Source organism: Rhipicephalus sanguineus, chromosome 5 (genome assembly GCF_013339695.2).
Source record: "Rhipicephalus sanguineus isolate Rsan-2018 chromosome 5, BIME_Rsan_1.4, whole genome shotgun sequence".
NCBI lineage: Eukaryota > Metazoa > Arthropoda > Arachnida > Ixodida > Ixodidae > Rhipicephalus > Rhipicephalus sanguineus.
The window spans coordinates 95980674-96001066 of record NC_051180.1 but is presented as its reverse complement, the minus strand read 5'-3'; the positions used below and the strand labels follow the sequence as shown (position 1 = coordinate 96001066).

The 20393-nt window shown below is 50.8% G+C and overlaps 1 protein-coding gene across 1 annotated transcript; it reads left to right on the top strand.

The window, feature by feature from the left end:
• Positions 1-15197: 15197 nt before the first annotated feature.
• LOC119394860 (probable ATP-dependent RNA helicase DDX5) lies at positions 15198-16787 on the top strand. Its single transcript, XM_037662160.1, has one exon. It carries the CDS (start codon positions 15198-15200, stop codon positions 16785-16787), a length of 1590 nt encoding a protein of 529 aa, XP_037518088.1.
• Positions 16788-20393: the final 3606 nt, after the last annotated feature.

The following is a 20393-nucleotide window of genomic DNA, read 5'->3' as shown; positions in this document are numbered from 1 at the left end:
GAGACTGAAACGAAGCACTACGCGAGACAAAACTTCGATAACGACACCATCGCGGCTTCATATTTTGAGCGGAAGATGCAGCACGCATCGGAGCACGCAACAAAGGGCCGTCAGTTTACGAGCAAATATCATCACACCAACACAACTAAAAAGAAAGAAAATATCGAGAAAGAAAACATCGAGAAAACAAAAGGTCGGCTGCGCTTACGTTCGCGCGCTTGTTTTTGTCGAGATGGTTCGAGCGCCATCACGTGACTCAGCTCCACCAATGGCGATGCGTATACCTAATCGCCTGTGCTCGCTGGAGCACTCTGGCGGAAACATAAAAGAATGTCGCAGTTGTTTAGTTATATTCTGGTGGCTTACTGGCAGCATATCAGCTTAAGAAGCGGAGTTCAGCCGACGTTTTTTTTCGCATGGTGGTGTTTCTTAGCAGTATCTTGTATCTTGAGATACACGGTACATCGTTGAATGTATTGGAAATACAGATACAGATACTCGTTAAGCGAGACGTTTCGCGATACCAATAAAGATACCCAAAGAGTATCTAAGATAGCATCTAAGATACATGTATCTTCGATACTACCCAGCACTGACTTTAGGGGATGGGGCTGTCGAATGCTGTCGTCCTATGTTGTCGTATGCTGTCGTCTTCATCGCATGTCGCTTGGCGTAAAGCAGGCAAAACCATGTATAGCATAGCAATGTATAGCAAAGGTGCAGGAAAGGGGAGTGAGGCTGGGGAGGAGGGAAATAATGAAGGGAGCATGCTGCCATCTTATGTCACCGCGCTTGGCGTCACGCAAGTATGGTGGCTAGAGGGGGACGTGTCCGCAACGACGCGCCGGAGAGGCAGCATTTTTACATGACGATGCGGCTGCGCGGATGGCATCTCGGAGCCGACAGCAGCGCCGCCGCATCGACGCTGTTCAAGCAGTTCAAGCGCGAAGGCATCTCGAAGACGACGACGCGCCACCTATTGGTGCCATGAAAAAGTGCCGCACTGACTTGCACGGCGCAACCCCGCCGATGCTGACACCTCCCCTTCTAGTCACCATAACGCATGTAAAACCATGATAGCATAGCCATGTATAGCAGGGGGGCGAAAAATGGAAGTGAGGGTGATGAATGATGTGAGAGTGAGGAGGATGAAAAGGAGAAAAGAAGAGGTTAAAGCATGGCATAGCCATGTATGGCGTCACGCAGGTAAAACCACGTATTGAATAGCTATGTATAGTATGATCGTGTAATAGTGTGGAAAGGGAAGCGAACGAGAAGAGAGGGAAATAAGGAAGGGAGAGTGCACAGCGTAGCATAGCCATGTGTGGCATTACGCAGGCAGAACTATGCAGTATTCTGTAGTAGTGTAAGAGTGTGGGAAAAGGATATGATGGTGAAGAGAAGGCAAAGGAGGATGGAAGAGGGTAAAGCATAACATAGCCATGTACGGCATCACGCAGACAAACTATGAATAGCATAGTCATGTATAGTATGGTGTAGTAAGGGTGCGGGAAAGTGAATTGAGGGTGAGAAGGAGGGAACGGAGGAGGGGAGAGGATAAAGCAAAGATTAGTCATGTATGGCGTCACTCAAGCAAAGCCATGCGTACATAGCCATCTATAGCGTAGCCATGTATAGCAATGGGGCGGGTAAGGGAAGTGAGCATTAGGAGTGATGTGAGAGTGAGGATGAAGGAAATGAGGAGCGCGAGGACAAAGCATATCATAGCTGTCTATAATATAATATAGCAAGGGGACATAAAAGGGCAGTGAGGGTGTGAAGAGGGAAAGAAGGAGGGGAGAGGGCACCACTGCATCACAAATAAAGCTTTCCTTTCCTACCATGGACGCCGAGCAGGCTCCACGTTTGGAACTCCAGCGCTTGCTTGCCCTTGAACGCGAGCATCGCTGAAGAACAGGCGAATCACTGCTCCGCACTCCATACAGCTTTCACGTTGAGTGCAACTGCATACAATGTTTCTGTATCAAACAATTCTTGTGACTGATGACATTTACTTCCGACTGATCGTGGACAAGTACGCGCTGGTAAATTTTAGGGTCGTGGCATGGAATAAGAGACGTATTCCGAGATACGAAGCTATATCACTTGCTGTTATGCTTGATCCATTAATGCTTGACGGGCACCGTCGCGCTTTTCTTTTGTCTGTCAGCTGGATTTTTCCATCTTCCGCGCTGAGCTCGTTTTACTGCTACCAGACGTGTGGAGCTTTGTCGAGTCTGATACAAGAGTCTGGCCGTAAAGAAGGGGAAGGGTACAGGTCTAGGTTACACCGCTGAATTACCTTGAGTTGGTCATCTGTCAGTGTGTAGCATTGCCTGCGAGAACACAAAGAAGGCAGTGAAGCGATGTTTATAATAATTTGCATTTTAGTAACGCGAAATGCAGTTATCGCAAACCTCCTTGGCGGTGCATTTCTAAATCCATATTTATTACTTGGCAAAGCCGCGGAAAGGTGTACAGGCAAAGCTCTTATTTACTTTACATAAATTTTCTGTTTGTTGCATACAAACAGCGAAGCTTTCCACTGTTCGGTGGCGCCATTCCCCCATGGTGGAATAGAAAAAATGCCGCCGAAGTGATAGAAATGTGAGAGAGAGAAGGAGGAAAAACAGAGATTTTAATCAGGTACGACTAAGGTCCCTAGATTTTTTTGTCATCCTTTAAATTGAAAATCTAGGGACTTTAGGTATGATTATCGCTAGCCTACCCTGGAATGAGGCAATAGGGGTCGGAAAGGGGACGAATAGAGGGAGAAAGGTGGAGGGGTAATTTTTGAATGAGGGCAAGAGAAGGAAGGGTGTTCTGATTAGAGGAAAGCATGGTCGAGTAGTAGGTTCTGTGAGAGAAAACAAAGCCAGTACAGCATCCGTACTGGTGGTGCTGCACATTTCGTTTGAGAATGTGCTATCGTGAGCAGTACGAGCGTTAACACGGCAGCTCGTGGCAAATAGCCTCAAACTCGACGCTGATCGTTTCGAAGCGGCCGCTCTCAGAAACAGAGTGGAAAAAGCGACGCCGTCCCGCTAAGTGTTGACACTCTCGCCTCGCAAGTGTTGACACGAAAACGCTTAAAGGGCCCCTCACCAGGTTTGACAATTTTGAGCTAACGAGCGCAATGCATACACTGAGCGTTCACGATCACGTCTGCCAAAATTTGCAACGCTACGCGCCGCGGAAATAGGTCAAATTTCAAGGTGAACGCTGCTTGCCCTTCCTCTCGCGGGCGCGCGCTTTAGAGAATGAGGGGATGACGTACATGAGAAAATGGCCCCACGTAGATGGTAGTGCTGTGACGTCGCTCCTCTACGTAGACGACTGTGCTCTGACGTCGCCAACAGTAGCACGTGACACTGCGATAATTATTTGACACGACATGTGTAGTTTCCGTAATTTGTTGCTTGAACACATTAATAAAACTTGAGAAAATTATGAGACACACAAAGGGAATTTGTGCGTCTTTTCCATTTTTTTTTCGTGAATTGCAGCGAGATTCGGCGAGAGCGCATCGAGCAGACGCCAGCCCTGGAAACCAAAGTAATGTTCTGGCGCGTTCGAGCACTCATTATGCTCATTTATTCTACCGGCTCCAAGTAACGTTAATGCGGCACTGGCTCATGATACCGCCACTTTCGTGCCCGTACAAATGTCTCAACTTTCATGCTCGTCCCGCAGAAACAGGCAGTACACCACAGAGAACGCCGACAAAACGCCCACGGCCGCTACATAAAAACAAAGGTAGCAGCCGCGCAACGCCGCTCGCGTGCTCGGGCATCGCCTCCTATATTAAAGATGCCTGCCGCATCACCAAAAAACCAGCTGCCAAACCCTCTCCTTTTCCTCCTTTCCACTAGTGTCGGTCGCTAGCGCCACATGTGGCGGCCGCTCCCGTAGTTTTGACATTTGGCATAGCCTCCGAAACAACCGTGCAAAGTTGCCGATCTCGAAGATGATGATGATGATAGGTGGCTGCTCTCTTTGAAGCCAGGTAAAAAAAAAAACAAGAAAGGAAGAAAAAAAAGAAAAAGAAAGACCAAGAAGGATGGATAACTAAGCACACACTAAACCCGCCGCCGTGATAATAGTGTCGGTCGCGAGCGCCACCGCTCGGCGCTTGTCCAAAACTGAAGGCAGGCCGGCTCCGCTGGGAGCTCGAGCCATTCCTCAGGCATCTTTAATATAGGAGGCGATGGCTCGGGCTGGCTCGGGCACGTCATGCGCACGTGACCATGCATGCGCATGACGTGTTCATGCGTATGTGTCAAGTGAAGAGGGCAGGGAAGGGATTTGGCTTGCTAAGGCTACACGGGGCGAGTGGCAAGGGTTTGAAACTCGCCTCCTCGCATCATGGTTTCGCGCCGCTACAAATTATTGTTTTTCTGAGCTCGTAATGAACCGATTTGAAAAATTCTTGCGGCATGCTGCTCTTCATTCGGCACACAACAACTTCCAGCGTCTAACTAAAATTTGCTGTGTGGCCTGGTGAGGGGCCCTTTAAGGGGACGCTCATAGCATCCATCCATCCTAGTCGCGGAGCCACTTCGCGCCGGTTTGGGCCGGTTCAGACGCGCTTTGCAGCTGCTTGCCTCGTGCGCGTCCCCTGCGACGCTACGTTCAACGTCGTAGTTCTTGTGAAAAAAAGTGGTGGATGACTTTTTTTTCTCCGGACGCTTACATGTGGGATGCTTCCATGTAGTACGTCTCATTGCACGCCGTAAAATGAGGTAAGGAAACGCTGGAATAATCTTGTTTAGCTGCGTTTCTGTAACCGAGAATAAATCACGAAAAGTTTGCCACCATCAATATGCGTCCGTCGAGGCCGTTATTTCATCGTACGCCTTCTGGCATAGCAACGCAGCGTAGACGTTGCTGAGCACTTTTGTGTAGTTTGCGATGAGCATGCGATTTAAATGTTGTGCTAGGTATTGCGCAATAGAAGCAAAACATGCAGAGTTACTCATATGATGGGTTTGTGCAAATGGATGATAAAAAAATGCGAATAGATACTGCTGCAGGCGATGTCCCGAACTGTAATGAATCCGCCGGTCTGCGGCATTTACGCTAGCAGACGACTAGAAAAAGGCGCAGTGGCGGCGCCTGGTGGCGTCTACACAAACGGGCACGTGCGCTCCTTCTCAGACGCGTCACTAGGAAATTATTCTAGTAGACTATATTTAAATCACTGCTACGCACCCGGGTGCAAGACTGTGTATGCCCGCATGAACTAAGGCCATAGGCGTACCAACCAGGGGGGGCAAGGGGGGCGCTAGCCCCCTAGCCCCCCCCCCCCCCACTTTCGACAGTGGTCATTGTCAGCTGCAGACTGAGAAACTAACAAGTCAGGCAAAATTTTACTTGAACGCAGCAATAACGTAAATATGTTACTAAATTTGCCCGCCGATTCAGCTGTGACGACAGTCCTCCGTGTGTCATGACCACGCACTGTAGGCTCTCTGCGGTGCGGGCTGCCTATTCCACGCTTTCACGTCTTGCGTTCGAGCATTGCAGAGGAGGCTATCGCTCAGCTGGGGCTCTATAACATTACAACAATATGTGATGATTTTATTTTGTTCTGCCTGGCCTGAAATTATAGTAATTGGCGACGCAAATACGGGCGGGAACCACTGAACGCTCTCTTTTTTAGGAATTTTAGTTTCTTTGAAAACGATTAGCAACGCCACTGCTCCATATCCAAGGTGCTGCGAGTTGATGAGTGTGCAGAAGTGTCCAGTATTTTAGTTGTGCCTAGCCAGGACAGCTAAAAATTTGCAGTGGCTTAGCTCGGCTATGCCAGGATATACGTAGCGTTACAAAGGTTCAGCTGATTATTCTGAGGTTTCCAGATTTCCACAGCACGTTTAGCTTTCCGCAGCACGTTTAGCGTTCCTCTGTTCATTATTCTTACGCTGAAGCGCTAATTGCCAGGCAACTACTTCGGGATCCGATGACATAAGCTTCTCGGCACTTCTGCGCCGTTGAGCAGCATTTGCGCTCTCCTTCTCCATGGCGTTACCCACCTGCAAACGCCAGTCAGAGGCGCTATCAAGCGGCACCAGCGCACTGTCAGACGGCGACTGCACAGCGAAGGCGAATACACCATCTCCCGCTAAAGGGGACCATGAGTAGATGCGAAGCCGGAGCACTTGCACGATCGCGTTCCGTTGGCGTTCGTTGGGCATGCTACCGAGCTCGCGTCGTGGAACGCGAAGAGCGACGCTACGCGCGTCGTATCTTCCATCTAGCCTGGCCGTTAATTCTCACAGGGCGAGCGGGGAACGCGGTCGACAGGCGGACGAGAGGGGGCAGCGTAGGAGAGGAGAGAGAAGGGGAGGGGACGCGCATGCGCTCGAGCTCATCGCGGCGTTGCGCAGGAGAGAACGCCGTAGTGGCACCGGATTACTTTCGACCACCTGGAGTTCTTTAACGTGGACCTAAAGATAAGTATATACACGGGTGTTCTTGCATTTCGCCCCCATCAAATTGCGGCTGCCGTGGCCGCGGGAATCACACCAGCGTCCTAGGACTTAACAGCGAAGCAGCTTAACCGCTGAGCTACCAGCGCGGGCAAAGCAACATTTCGATGCATGTACACAACGGATTTTCCGTCCGATCGCCCGCTACAAAGCACACGGCATCATTAATAATCATCATCAACAACTAATATCCTCTAGCGGACCCGGGTCGGGCCTGGTCATGAACAAGCGCGCCCTGGATTAGTTTAGTAATGAGCGCTCGGGCCCGGGTCGGGCTGGGTACGGTCAAGTACGCTAGGGCCCGGGCCGGGCTCGGGCTGGGTTCGGTCATGTACACCTGGGCCCGGGCCGGGCCCGCGCTTGGAACCACGGGCCTGGGCTGGGCTCGGGCTTCAGAAAGCGGGCCCGGGCCGTAAAATCCGGCCCGTGCAGTGCTCTAACAGTCATAGCAGATTCTTCATACTCATCGTATTTACAACGCCAAACTGAAACTGTGAAGTTTGCAGATGGGATGCTCAGATGAAGTATAGGTTAAATGTGACTGTACTTCTTAAACTTGACGGTAATATTTCCAAAATGTTATTAAACACTGCTGTGTTGTCGCAGTATAGGACGGCCCAGCTTGCACAATCTGTTTGGCAGATTCTTCCTTGTAAACAAACAGTTTGGAAAAGCAAATAATGTTATCATCTCTATGAATATAAAAAATCACGTCAAGTTCAGTGAAAATGTAGTTCCCTGTCTCTCTCTCTCACTATATATATATATATATTGTAAGGAAGCAAGAGCGGCACTCGGGCACTGGCGCGAGCCGGGCTGCCGCGAAGGAGAGAAAGAGGAAGTAGAGGGAATCACCTTCGGTGCTTCGGATTTGGGCGTCAGCCACAGGAATGTTTTTGATGCCGTAATTGCTTTCCTTCAGGAAACAAAACGAATGTGTTTTTAAGTTCTTAAATGCAAACCTGTTCCGATAATAGCAATGAATCAATAAGAAAAAAAAATCAATAAAAAAGAAGACGTTCGGTACCACAGTAATTTCATTATTCTAATTTCTAGTTAGGATGAGAAGTCTGGGCTGGATGTAGAAATAATTATTGCACTAGTTCTTTTTATGTGTGCTTGTCTTTTGTGTAAACTTAGTAGTTTTAAATCTTCATATCTACAATTCTTGGCCAATCCCCCAGAGTGGGTATGAGCCATGTGTAGAGGAACATCATCATCATCATCAGAACAGCCGGCCTAGCGAACAGGCGTTGTGTCTATTTGTCTCGTCATTACAATGGCGCAGTCTACGCAACACGAACCGTAAGTGCGTCCTCGTAGGTCATCGGCGCTGCGGGCCTTCCATCGAAGGAACGCCCACGATCATGCAGCACGCGTCACAACTGCCGGAAGAACCTAGGCCACCACTCAAGGACGGCGTCCAGGCCTCCTCGGTGGCCCCAGGGCAGGCATATCCCGGCCTGTTGCCCTCCTGTTGCCCTCTTGTTGCCCGGGACCACCGTTCACGCTTCCCGTGGCGGCGCCGTCTCACTCAAGACTCCATCAGCCGCTTTGGGATGCTGTACAAGCTTCCTCCGACAAGCATCCTGCCGCCGTGAGCACTAGAGCCGCTGTGTCCTCCGCAGATGCCGGCCCTGTCTCTCCATGCGGATCAACCGACAGCGCCGCGGAGCTGCTGCGTACCATCACGCAACTCCGCATCACGCAACTAACGCCTTGACAGCGTCGAGTTCCAAGCTGCCTCCTGCCGCGCTGCCAACACTGTGCGCCATCAATGCCGTGTTGGCTGCGACCGCCTCACAAGATCTTGAGGCCAAATCACCCGAGAACCGCCGAGAGCTCCGCTGCGCCCTGACGCGGCTCTCAGAGCAACTGGGATGCTTGGCGTGGGCACACTCCGGATTTTCGTCGGCTGTCCCACCATCGGCGGCTGCCTGCAAACTACCGGTGTTCCGCGGATTCCAGGACGACGCGGTCGGGTGGATCAAGACCATCAACTCGCTCGGCGATCACCATGCCTGGACGGACCAGCAGAAATGGCTAGTAGCCATCGACCGCCTTCGCGATGCCGCCAAGGCATGGCATGCCTACGAAGGCATCAGGCAACAAACCTGGCCTGAATGGTGTGCCAAATTGACAAGTCTTTTTCGTCCCCTTTCGAATGCATTCGACCCTATCATCTCTGACCCACTATTTACCGCGGATGGGCGCTGCGATGCAACCCACTTCGACTGTACAGGTGTGCCCTGCAGCTATTGCACAGAGAGAATCGCAGAAGGCCACGCGGCAGACACCAGCACCGGCTGCGAGCAGGGTTTTCCGCCACAGCGCTCCCATTCCACGATTCCCATTCCCAATCCAGTATCATCACCAGAGACAACGACCACGTTCAAGCAACAACGACCTTACATTTTCCGACCTTACATGCCCGAGACCAAGACCGCCTCTACGCCACGAATGGCGACGACGCAAGCCCTAAGCTCATCACCGCTTCGGCACGTGGAGACGCCGGCTTCTCTAATTGTCAACACGCTACCAGCTCAGAAGCCGGAGCAACGTGCGCGAAGTCCAGTGCAGTCATTGGCCGAATGCACAGATGGGCACCTTACGCTGAGCAAGAACCAAACTGCTGGTACAAGAGACGTGCCAGTACAGCCCACGTGCGCCGATGGCCTCACTAATGGATTCCGCAACAAAGTCGCCACTTCCATGACTCCTCATTCGACGGTTCGAGCATATCGCAGACGCGCACCAGAAAGCACTTGCAGCGGCATTCCCATCTGTGGTATCGGACGTCGAACGCGACGCCCGGAGAACAAAGGGCACGGCGCCCGAAGCGCCGGCCGGGAGGAAGAACAGCAGCAGCCGGTAGGCAAGCAGGAACTGTTTATTTACAGCAATGCGCCGAAATATATACATCTGTACAGCGCCCTCTAAGGGCGGCATTTATGCATGCGAAAGCGAAACCGAACCCGACACCACACCATCCCCCCCCTTGTTTGAGGAAAGGCATGCGGGGTCGTACATTCTTATACAATTCTGAATAATATACCCTTACACCCTTGTACATTCTGAATGAGCAGACCATGACATCCTTATACAGTGATTATTGACAAATATACCGTATACAACCTTAAAAGTACACACCTTAACATCCCCCCCTCTTTTGGTGTAACGTCCAATTGGTGAAAAAGAACCGGCACGAGAAGGGAACAAAAGCAAAGTACACAGCGTACTCTAGCTGAAGACACTGATACAAATAAAATACAACAAAGAATTCACCGCATACCAGTGTACCAAGCGGTAGAACTTATAACCATTATACAATAAATAGATGCACAGCATATACACAAGAATGCAGAAGTATGGCACACTGACTTCAACAAGTGAGTGAAAAAAGAAGAAATTAGGACACAAAGTCCCTAAACCTGGACGGTTTTTTACGCAACCGTTTCGAACGCCGAGGCGCATTTCGTTCTGAAGTGCTCCCTTGCGGAGCAGTAAGTTGTGTATCTTCAGATGAGCCTGCTGGCTCAGTTACGTGCTGCTCAGGCACAGCTGAGAGCGTAGAGGAGTAACTAGAGTCAGATGACTCGCTTAAGCGTCCTTCAGCGTTGGCTGAGGACGGGAAAGGACAACGTGACGCATGGGAGCCTGACGGCTCTGATTCATGTCCATTATTGTTAGAAGAACTATCTGCATGAGGACTGGGCACGGCATTCGAGCATTCGTAAGGTGCCTGTAAAGAGTCCGACGACTCTGAAACGTGCTCGAGGCACGGAGAAACATCATGGGGGCTGGACACCACAGCCGAACGTTGAGAAGGTGTCTGTAAGGAGCCCGGTGGCTCTACTATGAATTCATTAGAAGTATTGTGGCTGGGCACCACAGCCGGGCATTGAACCGGTGCCGCAAAGGAGCCCTGTCGCTCAAGCACACTGTCATTAGGAGAAAAGTAAGCATTGGCCTTGCAAGAAACGTCAGAACAAGTATGACAATATTGAGCATTTGCAAGACCGGCATGCATGTACCGTTGACTATAGAACACTTGAGTAGGAATGAAAAATGAATTCTGAGGGGCATTAGACAGCGGCAATTCACGTTCACGAGCAGTGCGAAAAAATTCATCGCGACACATGTTCACCTGGAAAATAGGAGCACTGCCGTTCGATGAGCTCGCCCTTGCGATGACTGCATGAGCGTCTTGTTGAGTCGGGGCATCAGTCCCTTGCTGAGGAAGCCGGCACGGGCGTCGGTGGATACCGGATGCCACTGCTCACACGCCCTGTCAGCAGGCCGGGATACCGGCCTGCTGACAGGACCCAGAAGCGCAAGCTGTACCTCCGGGTCAGAGCTGGCGAGCTGGGCCTTCCATTGCTCGAAAGTATTAGATAGGTTGTACTGGCCTAAAAAAGCATCTAAAGTTGGTGGTCGGTTTAGGCATCCCCACGAGATGTGATATAGAGATGGCGAGCCGCCACACCACGGACAGGCGTGCCCATACAGCGTTGGGAAAATTTCGTTCAATCTTTGTAGATTGGGAAAGACCCCCGTTTGAATCCTACGGAGGTCAGTCGCGTCTTCTCCTTCTAATGATTTGTGGGGGGCGCTGTATTTTTGTCGAGTGCCTCGCTGGTGAGCCAGAATTTCGCGAGGGGCCATTCTGGATGGGTCGTTGTCCTCCTCGTTAGTATACTCCTGAAGTGTTTGAGGGGATTGAAAGTGCGGTCGAGGCTCTGCTCGGTTCTTGAGCCCTCGAGCAAGAGCGTCTGCACTCTCGTTTCCCTCCAGGCCTGTGTGTCCCGGACACCAGATCAGCCTGTAGTTGTTTTTCAATCTCCCGCCTAGGAATTTACTTAGCTTTATTGGGAGGCGGCCTTTTAAAAATAAACGGCACGCTTCCTGTGAGTCGGAGATGATAATGGTCTGTAGTTCCTCCCTTCGTTCTTGCTCTTTGATCGCAAGGGTAATTGCAAAGCATTCCGCCTTGGCGATCGAGGACGTGTACAGGGATGCACATGTCATTATTCTGTTGTCGCTGCTAAGTACTGTTGCAACGGACCGTTTAAAGTTATATGCAGAAGCGTCCACATACAAAACATTTGTTTTGTTTTTTAATGTTTTACGGAGCCATCGCACTCTCTCCTCTCTGTAGCACAAGATAGTATATATACAGTTGCTGTCTCTTTGCAGAAAACCGAGCACCCGCTTCACGCGGTCACTGCGTTGGAGACGCTGAACCGGCCTCTTGCGTGAAAGGTAGTCACTCGCTGAGTGCAAACTATGTGAAATATCTCGTTAGAGTAGACTGCCTGTATAACCCAACGGAGCATAACAGAAAGAAGCATCAAGCCAGCGATCGCACGGGTTCGCGACGACTGACGGTGCCTTTGCAAGTATGAGCGTCTGCATGTATGTTCGTACTGATGGTTTCGCTTTTGCTACGAGCGCGTTTTGTCCCCGCGCTGTGAACTTTAGGCCGCAAAATATGAGAATTTGTGAGTACAAAAACAACTACTGTTGCGCGGACGCTATCAGAGCAGTTCAAAAACAATTTCGTTACAACTACGGCTTCGGTGCGCATGGCAACTTTGTGATACGCCGTCCCGACGATTCAGTGTTCTTTTTCTTTCGGTATAAATTTATGTACGTTTCAATGACATTTGACAGCTTGTCTCGCACTGCGTATTGATCGGTCTTCTCAGCCGGCAAATTCCGCTGCTTCTGTTTCTTTATTCAGTGCATTCGTTTCGTTTGGTGCTCACACAAAACGTGAGCAAATGCGACGCCTTTTTTAACGCTCCTTAATTATTGATCCCTTTGCATTCCAGTGAATTTGCCGCTCTCTGTCATCAACAAATTCACAGACCAAAGCTTCACCACTTCGAGATTGCTGGTGGAAGCAGAAGTAGTCTACGAGACCGAGCATGTAGTAGCATGCAACGCCAAGGAAAAGAAAGAAAATACAGTAACGTCTGCCGGACTTGTTTTGCAAACGTCGGCTGTGAACTAGGACCCACATGAACTTGAAATAGCGGTGAATAAAATAGAAGTTATTGCAGCAACCAGCAGCCGCAAAACAGGATAGTAATTATTTGGCGAATACCCCAGCAATTTTGGCAGCAGTGTCGTGTCTAACGCCAACAGGGTGGCATTATTCCCACGTAAATAAATGAAGATCCAAGAAAATACATGGGGTTGGAGAGGCCCAACGTGAGTTTGAGAGTGGCACAAATAAATTTGGGCTTTTTAGCACATTGTGTTTGCGTCAGGGGAACGCAAGCTCGACTGAAAAAAAATGTTATTGCCAACATAAATGCAGCACACAGCCGCAGCATTTGACTCACGCTAGTCCACCAGCAAACGTCGCGTAGCTTGTGAAGGCCTTGCCTCTTCAAACGGGAAGGTGACCGTCGGCGGCGTCAAGACGAGCGACGCAAAAAATAATCGTCTCGCGATGACGTCGCCATATGACGTCATCATGACGTCACAGATCTCCTAAATTTGTAACTTCATTATGACATCACCATGACGTGATATAACGTGATGTCACATGATGACGTATTCACACGACATGATCCCTTTGCATTGCCTCCGTGATCGGTGGGCCGATCACAGAGGCAATGCAAAATTTAAGTAGCTTATGAAGCAATGCAAAATTTATGTAGCTTATTAAGACGAAAACCCTAGATGTCTCATCAGAGAGGAAGATTGCCTGTCGGCAGCGTCAACACGAGTGATGCAAAAAAAAATAATCGTCACGTGATGGTGTCACCATATGACGTCATGACGTCACAGATCGCCAAAATATGTAGCGTCATTATGACGTCACATAACGTGACGTCACATGATCACATATTCACACGTCATGGTCGCTTTGCATTGTCTCCGTGATCGGTCACGGAGGCCTTGCAAAACCGCGTTAGGTGCAGAACGCTTTTGAAAGGAGGCGCGGGAGAATCAGTACAACTACTGACAAGAAGAAGAAGATGGCGTTCGCCTTCTAGTCATCTTTAACGAATGCATAAGGGACCCTGTGTGTTTTTTTAGTTCAACGTATCTAAACAATGACTTGCGCATCTGCAGCCGATTTTGTGGACGCTGAACACGGGGCTGACGATCAAGAGATGGCACGGGAGGGTTCTGCGATGGCATCGCACCTGGTAAAAGGTAGCGCCTTTTCCATCCTGTGGTAGATAAGTATCATTTGCCGGCGGGAAGCGCGCGCGAGCCTTCGTCTCAGTGCGTGCTGTATGCTACTCACCGAACATCGCAGTCCCGACGCAGTAAAGAGAGTCTTCGTCGCGAAAGTGCTTGTTGCACACAAGACTCGTAGCCGACGGCTACTTGCCGGTTCTTAGCTTTACAACCCACGCTTCACGCAATTTCTTGTCCCGCGGTTACCGGTGAAGGCTGACACTGGGCTCCGTTGCGTAAGCGCGGCACTGCGGCACCGAGCAGTAGAGCCCCATGTTTGTCGCCTTCGGAGGCAGCCACTCTATTACAATAGTTTCAGTTGAGTAGAAAATGAGAGAAAACTTCCGAATTTGAAGAGACCGCGGCGCATGTGGGACTTGAAACTCGTTTTCAAAGCACGCGGCAGAGGCTCAACAAGTAGCCGACGCGGCCGCTGAGGCCACGTGATCCTGCCAAGCACGTCACGCCGACGGTGGCGCCGGCGTTTCCAGTGGTGGGCCTCGACTCGAGGCCAATACCTATTCAACACGACAGCCAGAACCTTTTTTGCCTTTCATTCCAAATGTATGGCGGTGGTATGCATATACGTAATATTGAGCGGCAAGCGTATAACATCGCCAGGTGTCGCATCATATTAATTGTGTAACGAGCTGGTGGTTAAAACCTACCCTCCCTTTACAATCCGCCTTTTTCAATTTCCTGCGCTGCCCTCTGCCGTTTTGGTAGGGGTTTGGTAGGGCCAGGACAACCGGTATTGCCAAAAGCAAAGCCTCCGAGATGATGAGACGTTTCGCGACTTTTACGCTAGGGGAGAGCGCATGCGCGGGGGCATCGCGAAAAAGGCGATTTGGCACATCCATAATTCATCATCAAAGGCCACAGCATCAACACACAGTGCAACTACGTAGGTGCACAAATTACCTTAAAGATGCGCAGTTAGTACTGCGTTGCTTCGCAAAATGACGATGAATAATGGCGCACCGGATGGCTTTCGCCTTCGAGACGTTTTAGGCGAACGCTTATGGCAGCCTGTGAGTTTTCAATAAATACTGCCCGTTTCTCGGCTATCCCTCCACCGTGGTAATGTGCTTTCGTCGTGCCACGTCATGATCGCCGACGTTATCGGCATTTAATGAAAAGAGGATGGTGTAGCATCATCAGCCGAACTTATCATCATTATCATCTTCATCATCATCATATGCCACCATCGCTGCCCGCCTCTGGCGTTGCTCATGCCGCTCGAGGTGCGAGCCAGAGAGAACGTTCACGACCACGGCCGGCTAGAAACCCCAGCCACCGCCACTCCGCAGAGGCGACAACGGCGTGGACACTTCGGCCCCATCGCACCTCTCTCGCTACAATGGGCCGGAAGGAAATCGCGTGTCAGCCACAATGACTAGGTGAAGAGGAGCAAGGATTCGGCTGAACGTGACACAGTCCTGCGCGATTCCAAATTTTCCGGAACGACCAAGCTTGTTCTCGTGTGAAGGTAAGGAGGGCGCGGAGATGGCAAACCAGCTCGTCGGCGTCAACGCTGGAGTGCAGCTGGGTCCTCCCAACGGGCTGAACGAGCCGCAGCCGCCCAATCCGCCTCCGAACGCTGACGTCTTCGCGGATTTAGCCGGATTTTGGAACACGCACCTGTCGTACGGCGACGGCCAACTTGTGATGCTTTACTTCGCGCACCAGAGAAGTGCCACGAGCGTCGACATCGTCCGCCGACCTGGACCTCCGAACTGGCGCGAGACGCACCTGCAGCCCTTCGAGAGGAATTTCTACCGCGAGCACTTCAGAACGGCCTGGCGGTCTCCCGAGGCAGTGAAGGAATACCAAGAGAAAAATGGGATAACAATTGTGAATGGACGCGGTGTCCCAAAGCCAGTGCTACACACTTGCGAAGCCAACTTCCCCGCATGCCTGGTCGAAGCCCTCGAGGCGAACAACTTCACCTCCTCTCCCACACCCGCTCAAGCTCAGTGCTGGCCCGTAGCGCTAAAGGGCAGAGATCTACTCGCCGTTCTCGGAACCGGAGCCCAAGACAAGACCCTGGCTTATATCCTACCAGCCATCGTTCACGTCCTACACCAGCCGCGCCAAGAACACCACCAGGGTTTCCAGGCACTGGTACTGACTCCGACACCCGAGGAAGCCCGCGAAATTCAGCGAGTTGTGGGCGAACTCGAAACCTACACTGGCGTTCGTGCTACGTGCATCTGCTCCGGCGACTCGAAGGACCGACAACTGAAGGATCTGAGACGTCGCTTTGAAATCTGCATCGCGACACCCGGTCGTCTCCACATGTTCCTCAAGGAGGACACGTTGGACATCGGAATGTGCACGTACCTCGTCCTGGACGAAGCGGACCGCATGGTCGACATGGGGTTCGAGCAGCAGCTCATCTCTATCGCCAGGTACGTCAGGCCTGATCGGCAGACCGCGATGTGGATGTCGAGAAAACCGAGGCACCTGTACCGGCTTGTTGACGCACTGCTGAATGACTATGCTGAAATTCACATCGGAATGTGTCGGGCCTCGCCAGACCAGGGCGTTGAACACGTAGTCCGCGTCTCTGCGGAGTCTGAGAAAGAGGCTGGACTTGTGGCGCTCGTAGAGGACATTCTGGGTGGGCCAGAGGAAGCAACAACCAGAAAGGTCATTGTGTTTGCCGAAACAAAGAAGCGCGTTGACGACCTGGTGCACAACCTGCGGCTCCGTGACTGGCCCGTCGTAGGCGTCCACGGCGGGACTTCGGATAGTGCGCTGGTATGGGCGCTGGCAGGATTCCGCCAAAGCAAGACGCCCATCCTGGTGGCGACCGATATGTCCACGAGCCAACTGCGCTCAGACATCGTGCTCTTTGTGGTGAACTATGACTGCCCGAGTAGCGCCGATGCTTACTCGAGACGTATCAACCACGCGCTGAACTCTACAGGTCAAGAGGCTGGTGTGGCTTACACCTTTCTTGAGCCGAACGACAGCCGAGGTGCCCGGCAGATGATCGGCATCCTTCGTGCAGCAAAGACAAAAGTCGCCCCGGAACTGTACGCGATCGCAAAGGCAACGAGGCAGCGGAAGCGTGGAGTCAGCGACATGTGATGCCCTCTGAGCCCATCATGAAAGACGTTCAAAATAGTGTGCAGCCCGCCGGTTGTGTAATCCATAACGATAATTATGGTGGACGATGTTGATGGTTATATTAATTCACTTATGAAAGTATAGCACTAAAAGCCTCATTAAAAATTCGGAAACGGCACGCGTCGACGATAACTATCCAAATACACGAATAGCATTCTTTTCAGACTGTTGACCATTCTTTGTTTCTCTAAGGACACCTGCAACACATTGTAGGTGTGCTTAACCATCGCTCAAGGGACGTTACAGAGTTCCACACCGGTTGTTTCAAGAGATGTGTTCAAGAGCCTCAAAAGTCTGGAAAATGCGATATTTGCTCGTTGTCTTCACAAGTGCTTTTTCTGTAGCGGTAGGCATCTTAAGCTGGTTAAAGACAGTATTTTGGAACGTAATTAAATAGTTTAAGTAATTTACTTTTTTAATTAGGGGAGTTAGGCAGTTATGTCAAATGGGAGAATCGAAGTTCTTCATGCGAAGAACCATCGCAGCTTTGAGATATAGAAAAAGCGGCCTAATTATTGTGGCGTAACGAAATTAACCAAATTCAACAGCGAAACCGAAACCGCAGCACCGGTGAGCACAACAAGCAGACGACCAGAATGACGTCACTGTTCGAGACTGATTACACAGGTGTAGTTATTCCGCACCCGTTTAAGTATGTGCGCCATGCGTGCTATAACTACAAGCGCAGCCTGCACAACCACACAACGAAGTCGGTTGGTGGTTGATGTAACGACGTTCACGTGTCTGGAAATCTGAGTTGCGTTCTTCCGCATTTCGATTTGTGTCGTCGCTGAATTTGGTTGAATTTCAGTACTTCGTAATTTCTACTGGAGACCGCTTTTTCGAAATCTCAAAGATGCAATGGATTCTTCGCATGAAAGACTTCAATTCTCCTATTTGACATAACCGCCCAATTAAGCTAATTAAAAAATTAATTTAACTTTCTTACTGTCCCAAATGATGTCTTTAGGCATCCTAATATGCCTGCAGCTACAGAAGAAGTAATTGGGAAAGCGTCGAACAAATATCGCATTTCCCTGGTTTTTGAGCATTTTGGACACATTTCTTGAAACACGCGGCATGTTAGATCACTTTAGGCCATTTTCTATGTTGCATGCGAAGGGTAAAGGTCTTCGCTGTGCAGTCCGTCGCCAGGGCTGCTGAAAGGCAGGCCATGTCAAAGTTGCTGAAGAACGTAGTGGTCAGTTGGTCTACTGGTTATGGTGCTCGAAGGTTTGACCCGATGGTCGCGGGATCTAATCCCGACTGCGGCTGCCGCATTTCCATAAAGCTAGGGGCCCGTGTTACGTTTGGCCGAGCTGGGCACCGAGCTGACTCAGGAAGTACGCCGCCGGATGAAGAACAAGCTTTAATACGCTATACACTTGCCGAAAAGAAGAAATACGAAGAGATGGGTCTGGTATGCTTTCCTTTTTAAGGCATCGCCGTGACGAGAGGGGAGGGAAACAAACGCTTCACCCTAGAGCTGTGCACGGGCCGTATTTCCGAGCCCGAGCCCGGCCCGGGCCCGCTGACTTTGTCGAAGGCCCGCCCGAGCCCGACGGCAAAGGGCTGCGAGCCCGCCCGGCCCGGCCCGACGTACGAAAACACAATCCCGGGCCCGGCCCGGCCCGGCTTTTTGAAGGTTCGCTACGAAAACAAAACATCGTTTTCCGGTAATTTGGCGTTTTATGAGCATAGCAAATGTGATCAAACGACACACGACGAACAGTCTCTATTACACAGATTACAAATTGTCGTGCAAAAACAGCAATCAAGTAGACGGCCTCATGCCAGCAACAATGGAGTTCGCTCGCCAAAGCCGTCACGTGTATGGGGTATGCCCATGCAAGCGTCAGCTTGCACGAAGGCGATCTACGTCGGGTCGCTCGTCGCTGTCTCGTAGATTTTCACTCATATGGGATTTGGCCTTAAATCTAACGCGAACAGTCGCGTGGCGCCGTCACTAGCTCAGGTGGTGCGACTTCTCCGTTTGTCGGACTGCAACAGAGGCAGTGATTTACCTGCTCCCCTTTTGTTTAAAGTAGCGAATGGAAAGGAAAAGCGGTAAAGGGCGGTCGCGAAAAAGGCGCTGTATGCGTGCTGGAAAACAATTCCCGCTCATTCTCCATATTTCGGGCTTGAGTCGGGCTTTGCGCCGGGCCCGAGCCCGGCCCGATAAAACTCCAAGCAGCCCGAGCCCGGCCCGGGCCCGAGGTGAAAATACGTCGGCCCGCCCGAGCCCGGCCCGCGGGCCGGGTCGGGCTCGGGCTTTCGGGCTACCCGGAGCCCGTGCACACCTCTACTTCACCCTCAATACACATGTGCGACGGCATCTTATCATGCCGAGCATCTTAGCCCGTCTTGGGCGCTGAATGTAAGCAAGTACACGTAACGTGATCGCAACGCCCGCGTATTTAGATTTTGGCGCACGTTAAAGAAACCCAGGTGGTCAAAATTTTCGAATTCCTACACTGCGGCGTCTTTCATAATCATACGAGGTTTTGGGACGTAAAATCGCAAACAGTTAATCACAGAACAGTTGTCAAAGGCCAAATTTACGCATGTGCCCTATGTTGTATTTTAAGTACCTCCTGGTGTAGCCGTCCGCTGCGTGACATAAGAAATATAAATTATGAGTTGCATAGGGTGCATATGAGATCGGAGCATAAACTTACTGAAGAGAAGAGCCAAATACCTGTCAGGATAAGTAGTGAATATGGAGTGAATGAGTTTAATGAAAGATAAGAGTCCTCTCTTGTGGCTATGTGCCATCAAGATGGCACCTACCCCCTACAGAACAGACTCCTTTCACTCATCAGTTGAATCAGTGAAGTGGACGACGGTGAACAAGCCGGTCCTAGCGGATTGTGTGTGCGCACTGAAGCTGAGCAAGCCGACAACCAAAGTTAAGCTGACGTCCACTCAAATGACCCAAAAGTTCACCAAACGCTAGATTCTAGCGCTATTAACGTTACTTAATTGAAACACTAAGGTTTTGCAGGGCCTCAACTGGTTTTGCACGGCCTCTGAGATCGGCCCCCGTCTGACCAAGCAACAATGTCATGTGATGACTTCATCATGCCACGGCACGTTGTGTGTCGCCATAGTGACGTCACAAATCCTGACACTCAGTGACGTCATGATGACGTCATGTGGTGACGTCATGTGGTGACTTTTTTTCATCCCTCGTGTTGACGCCACCGATGCCAACGCCGACGGTCAATTTTCGCGTTTTATTGGGTATCTAAGGCGTTCACCTTAATAACTAAAGTGATAATAACGTGTTTTCCGACAAGAGTAGTTAAGACAGGCAAAAAAAAGGCTACGTCTAGGCATATAATGATATCGCAACAATACAACGGCCATTGTTACAGTGGCTGTTGTTCAGGGCAACCACGCCTAATAGACGCCCGTGGTGTACGAGCTGTTGTCAGCCGTGGTCGTGACTGTCATATCAGCGAGGCGCACTGTCAGCTGCGTTAGGAGCGGCATCGCGTTGATGGACTCGGTGCTGGCGCCTTCCTCGAGCAGGGAAGAATGTCGACCACGCCGATGGAGATCAGC

What these genes read in the sequence shown, in the direction of transcription:
- LOC119394860 (XM_037662160.1), top strand. Translation starts at nt 15,198, where the DNA reads ATGGCAAACCAGCTCGTCGGCGTCAACGCTGGAGTGCAGCTGGGTCCT.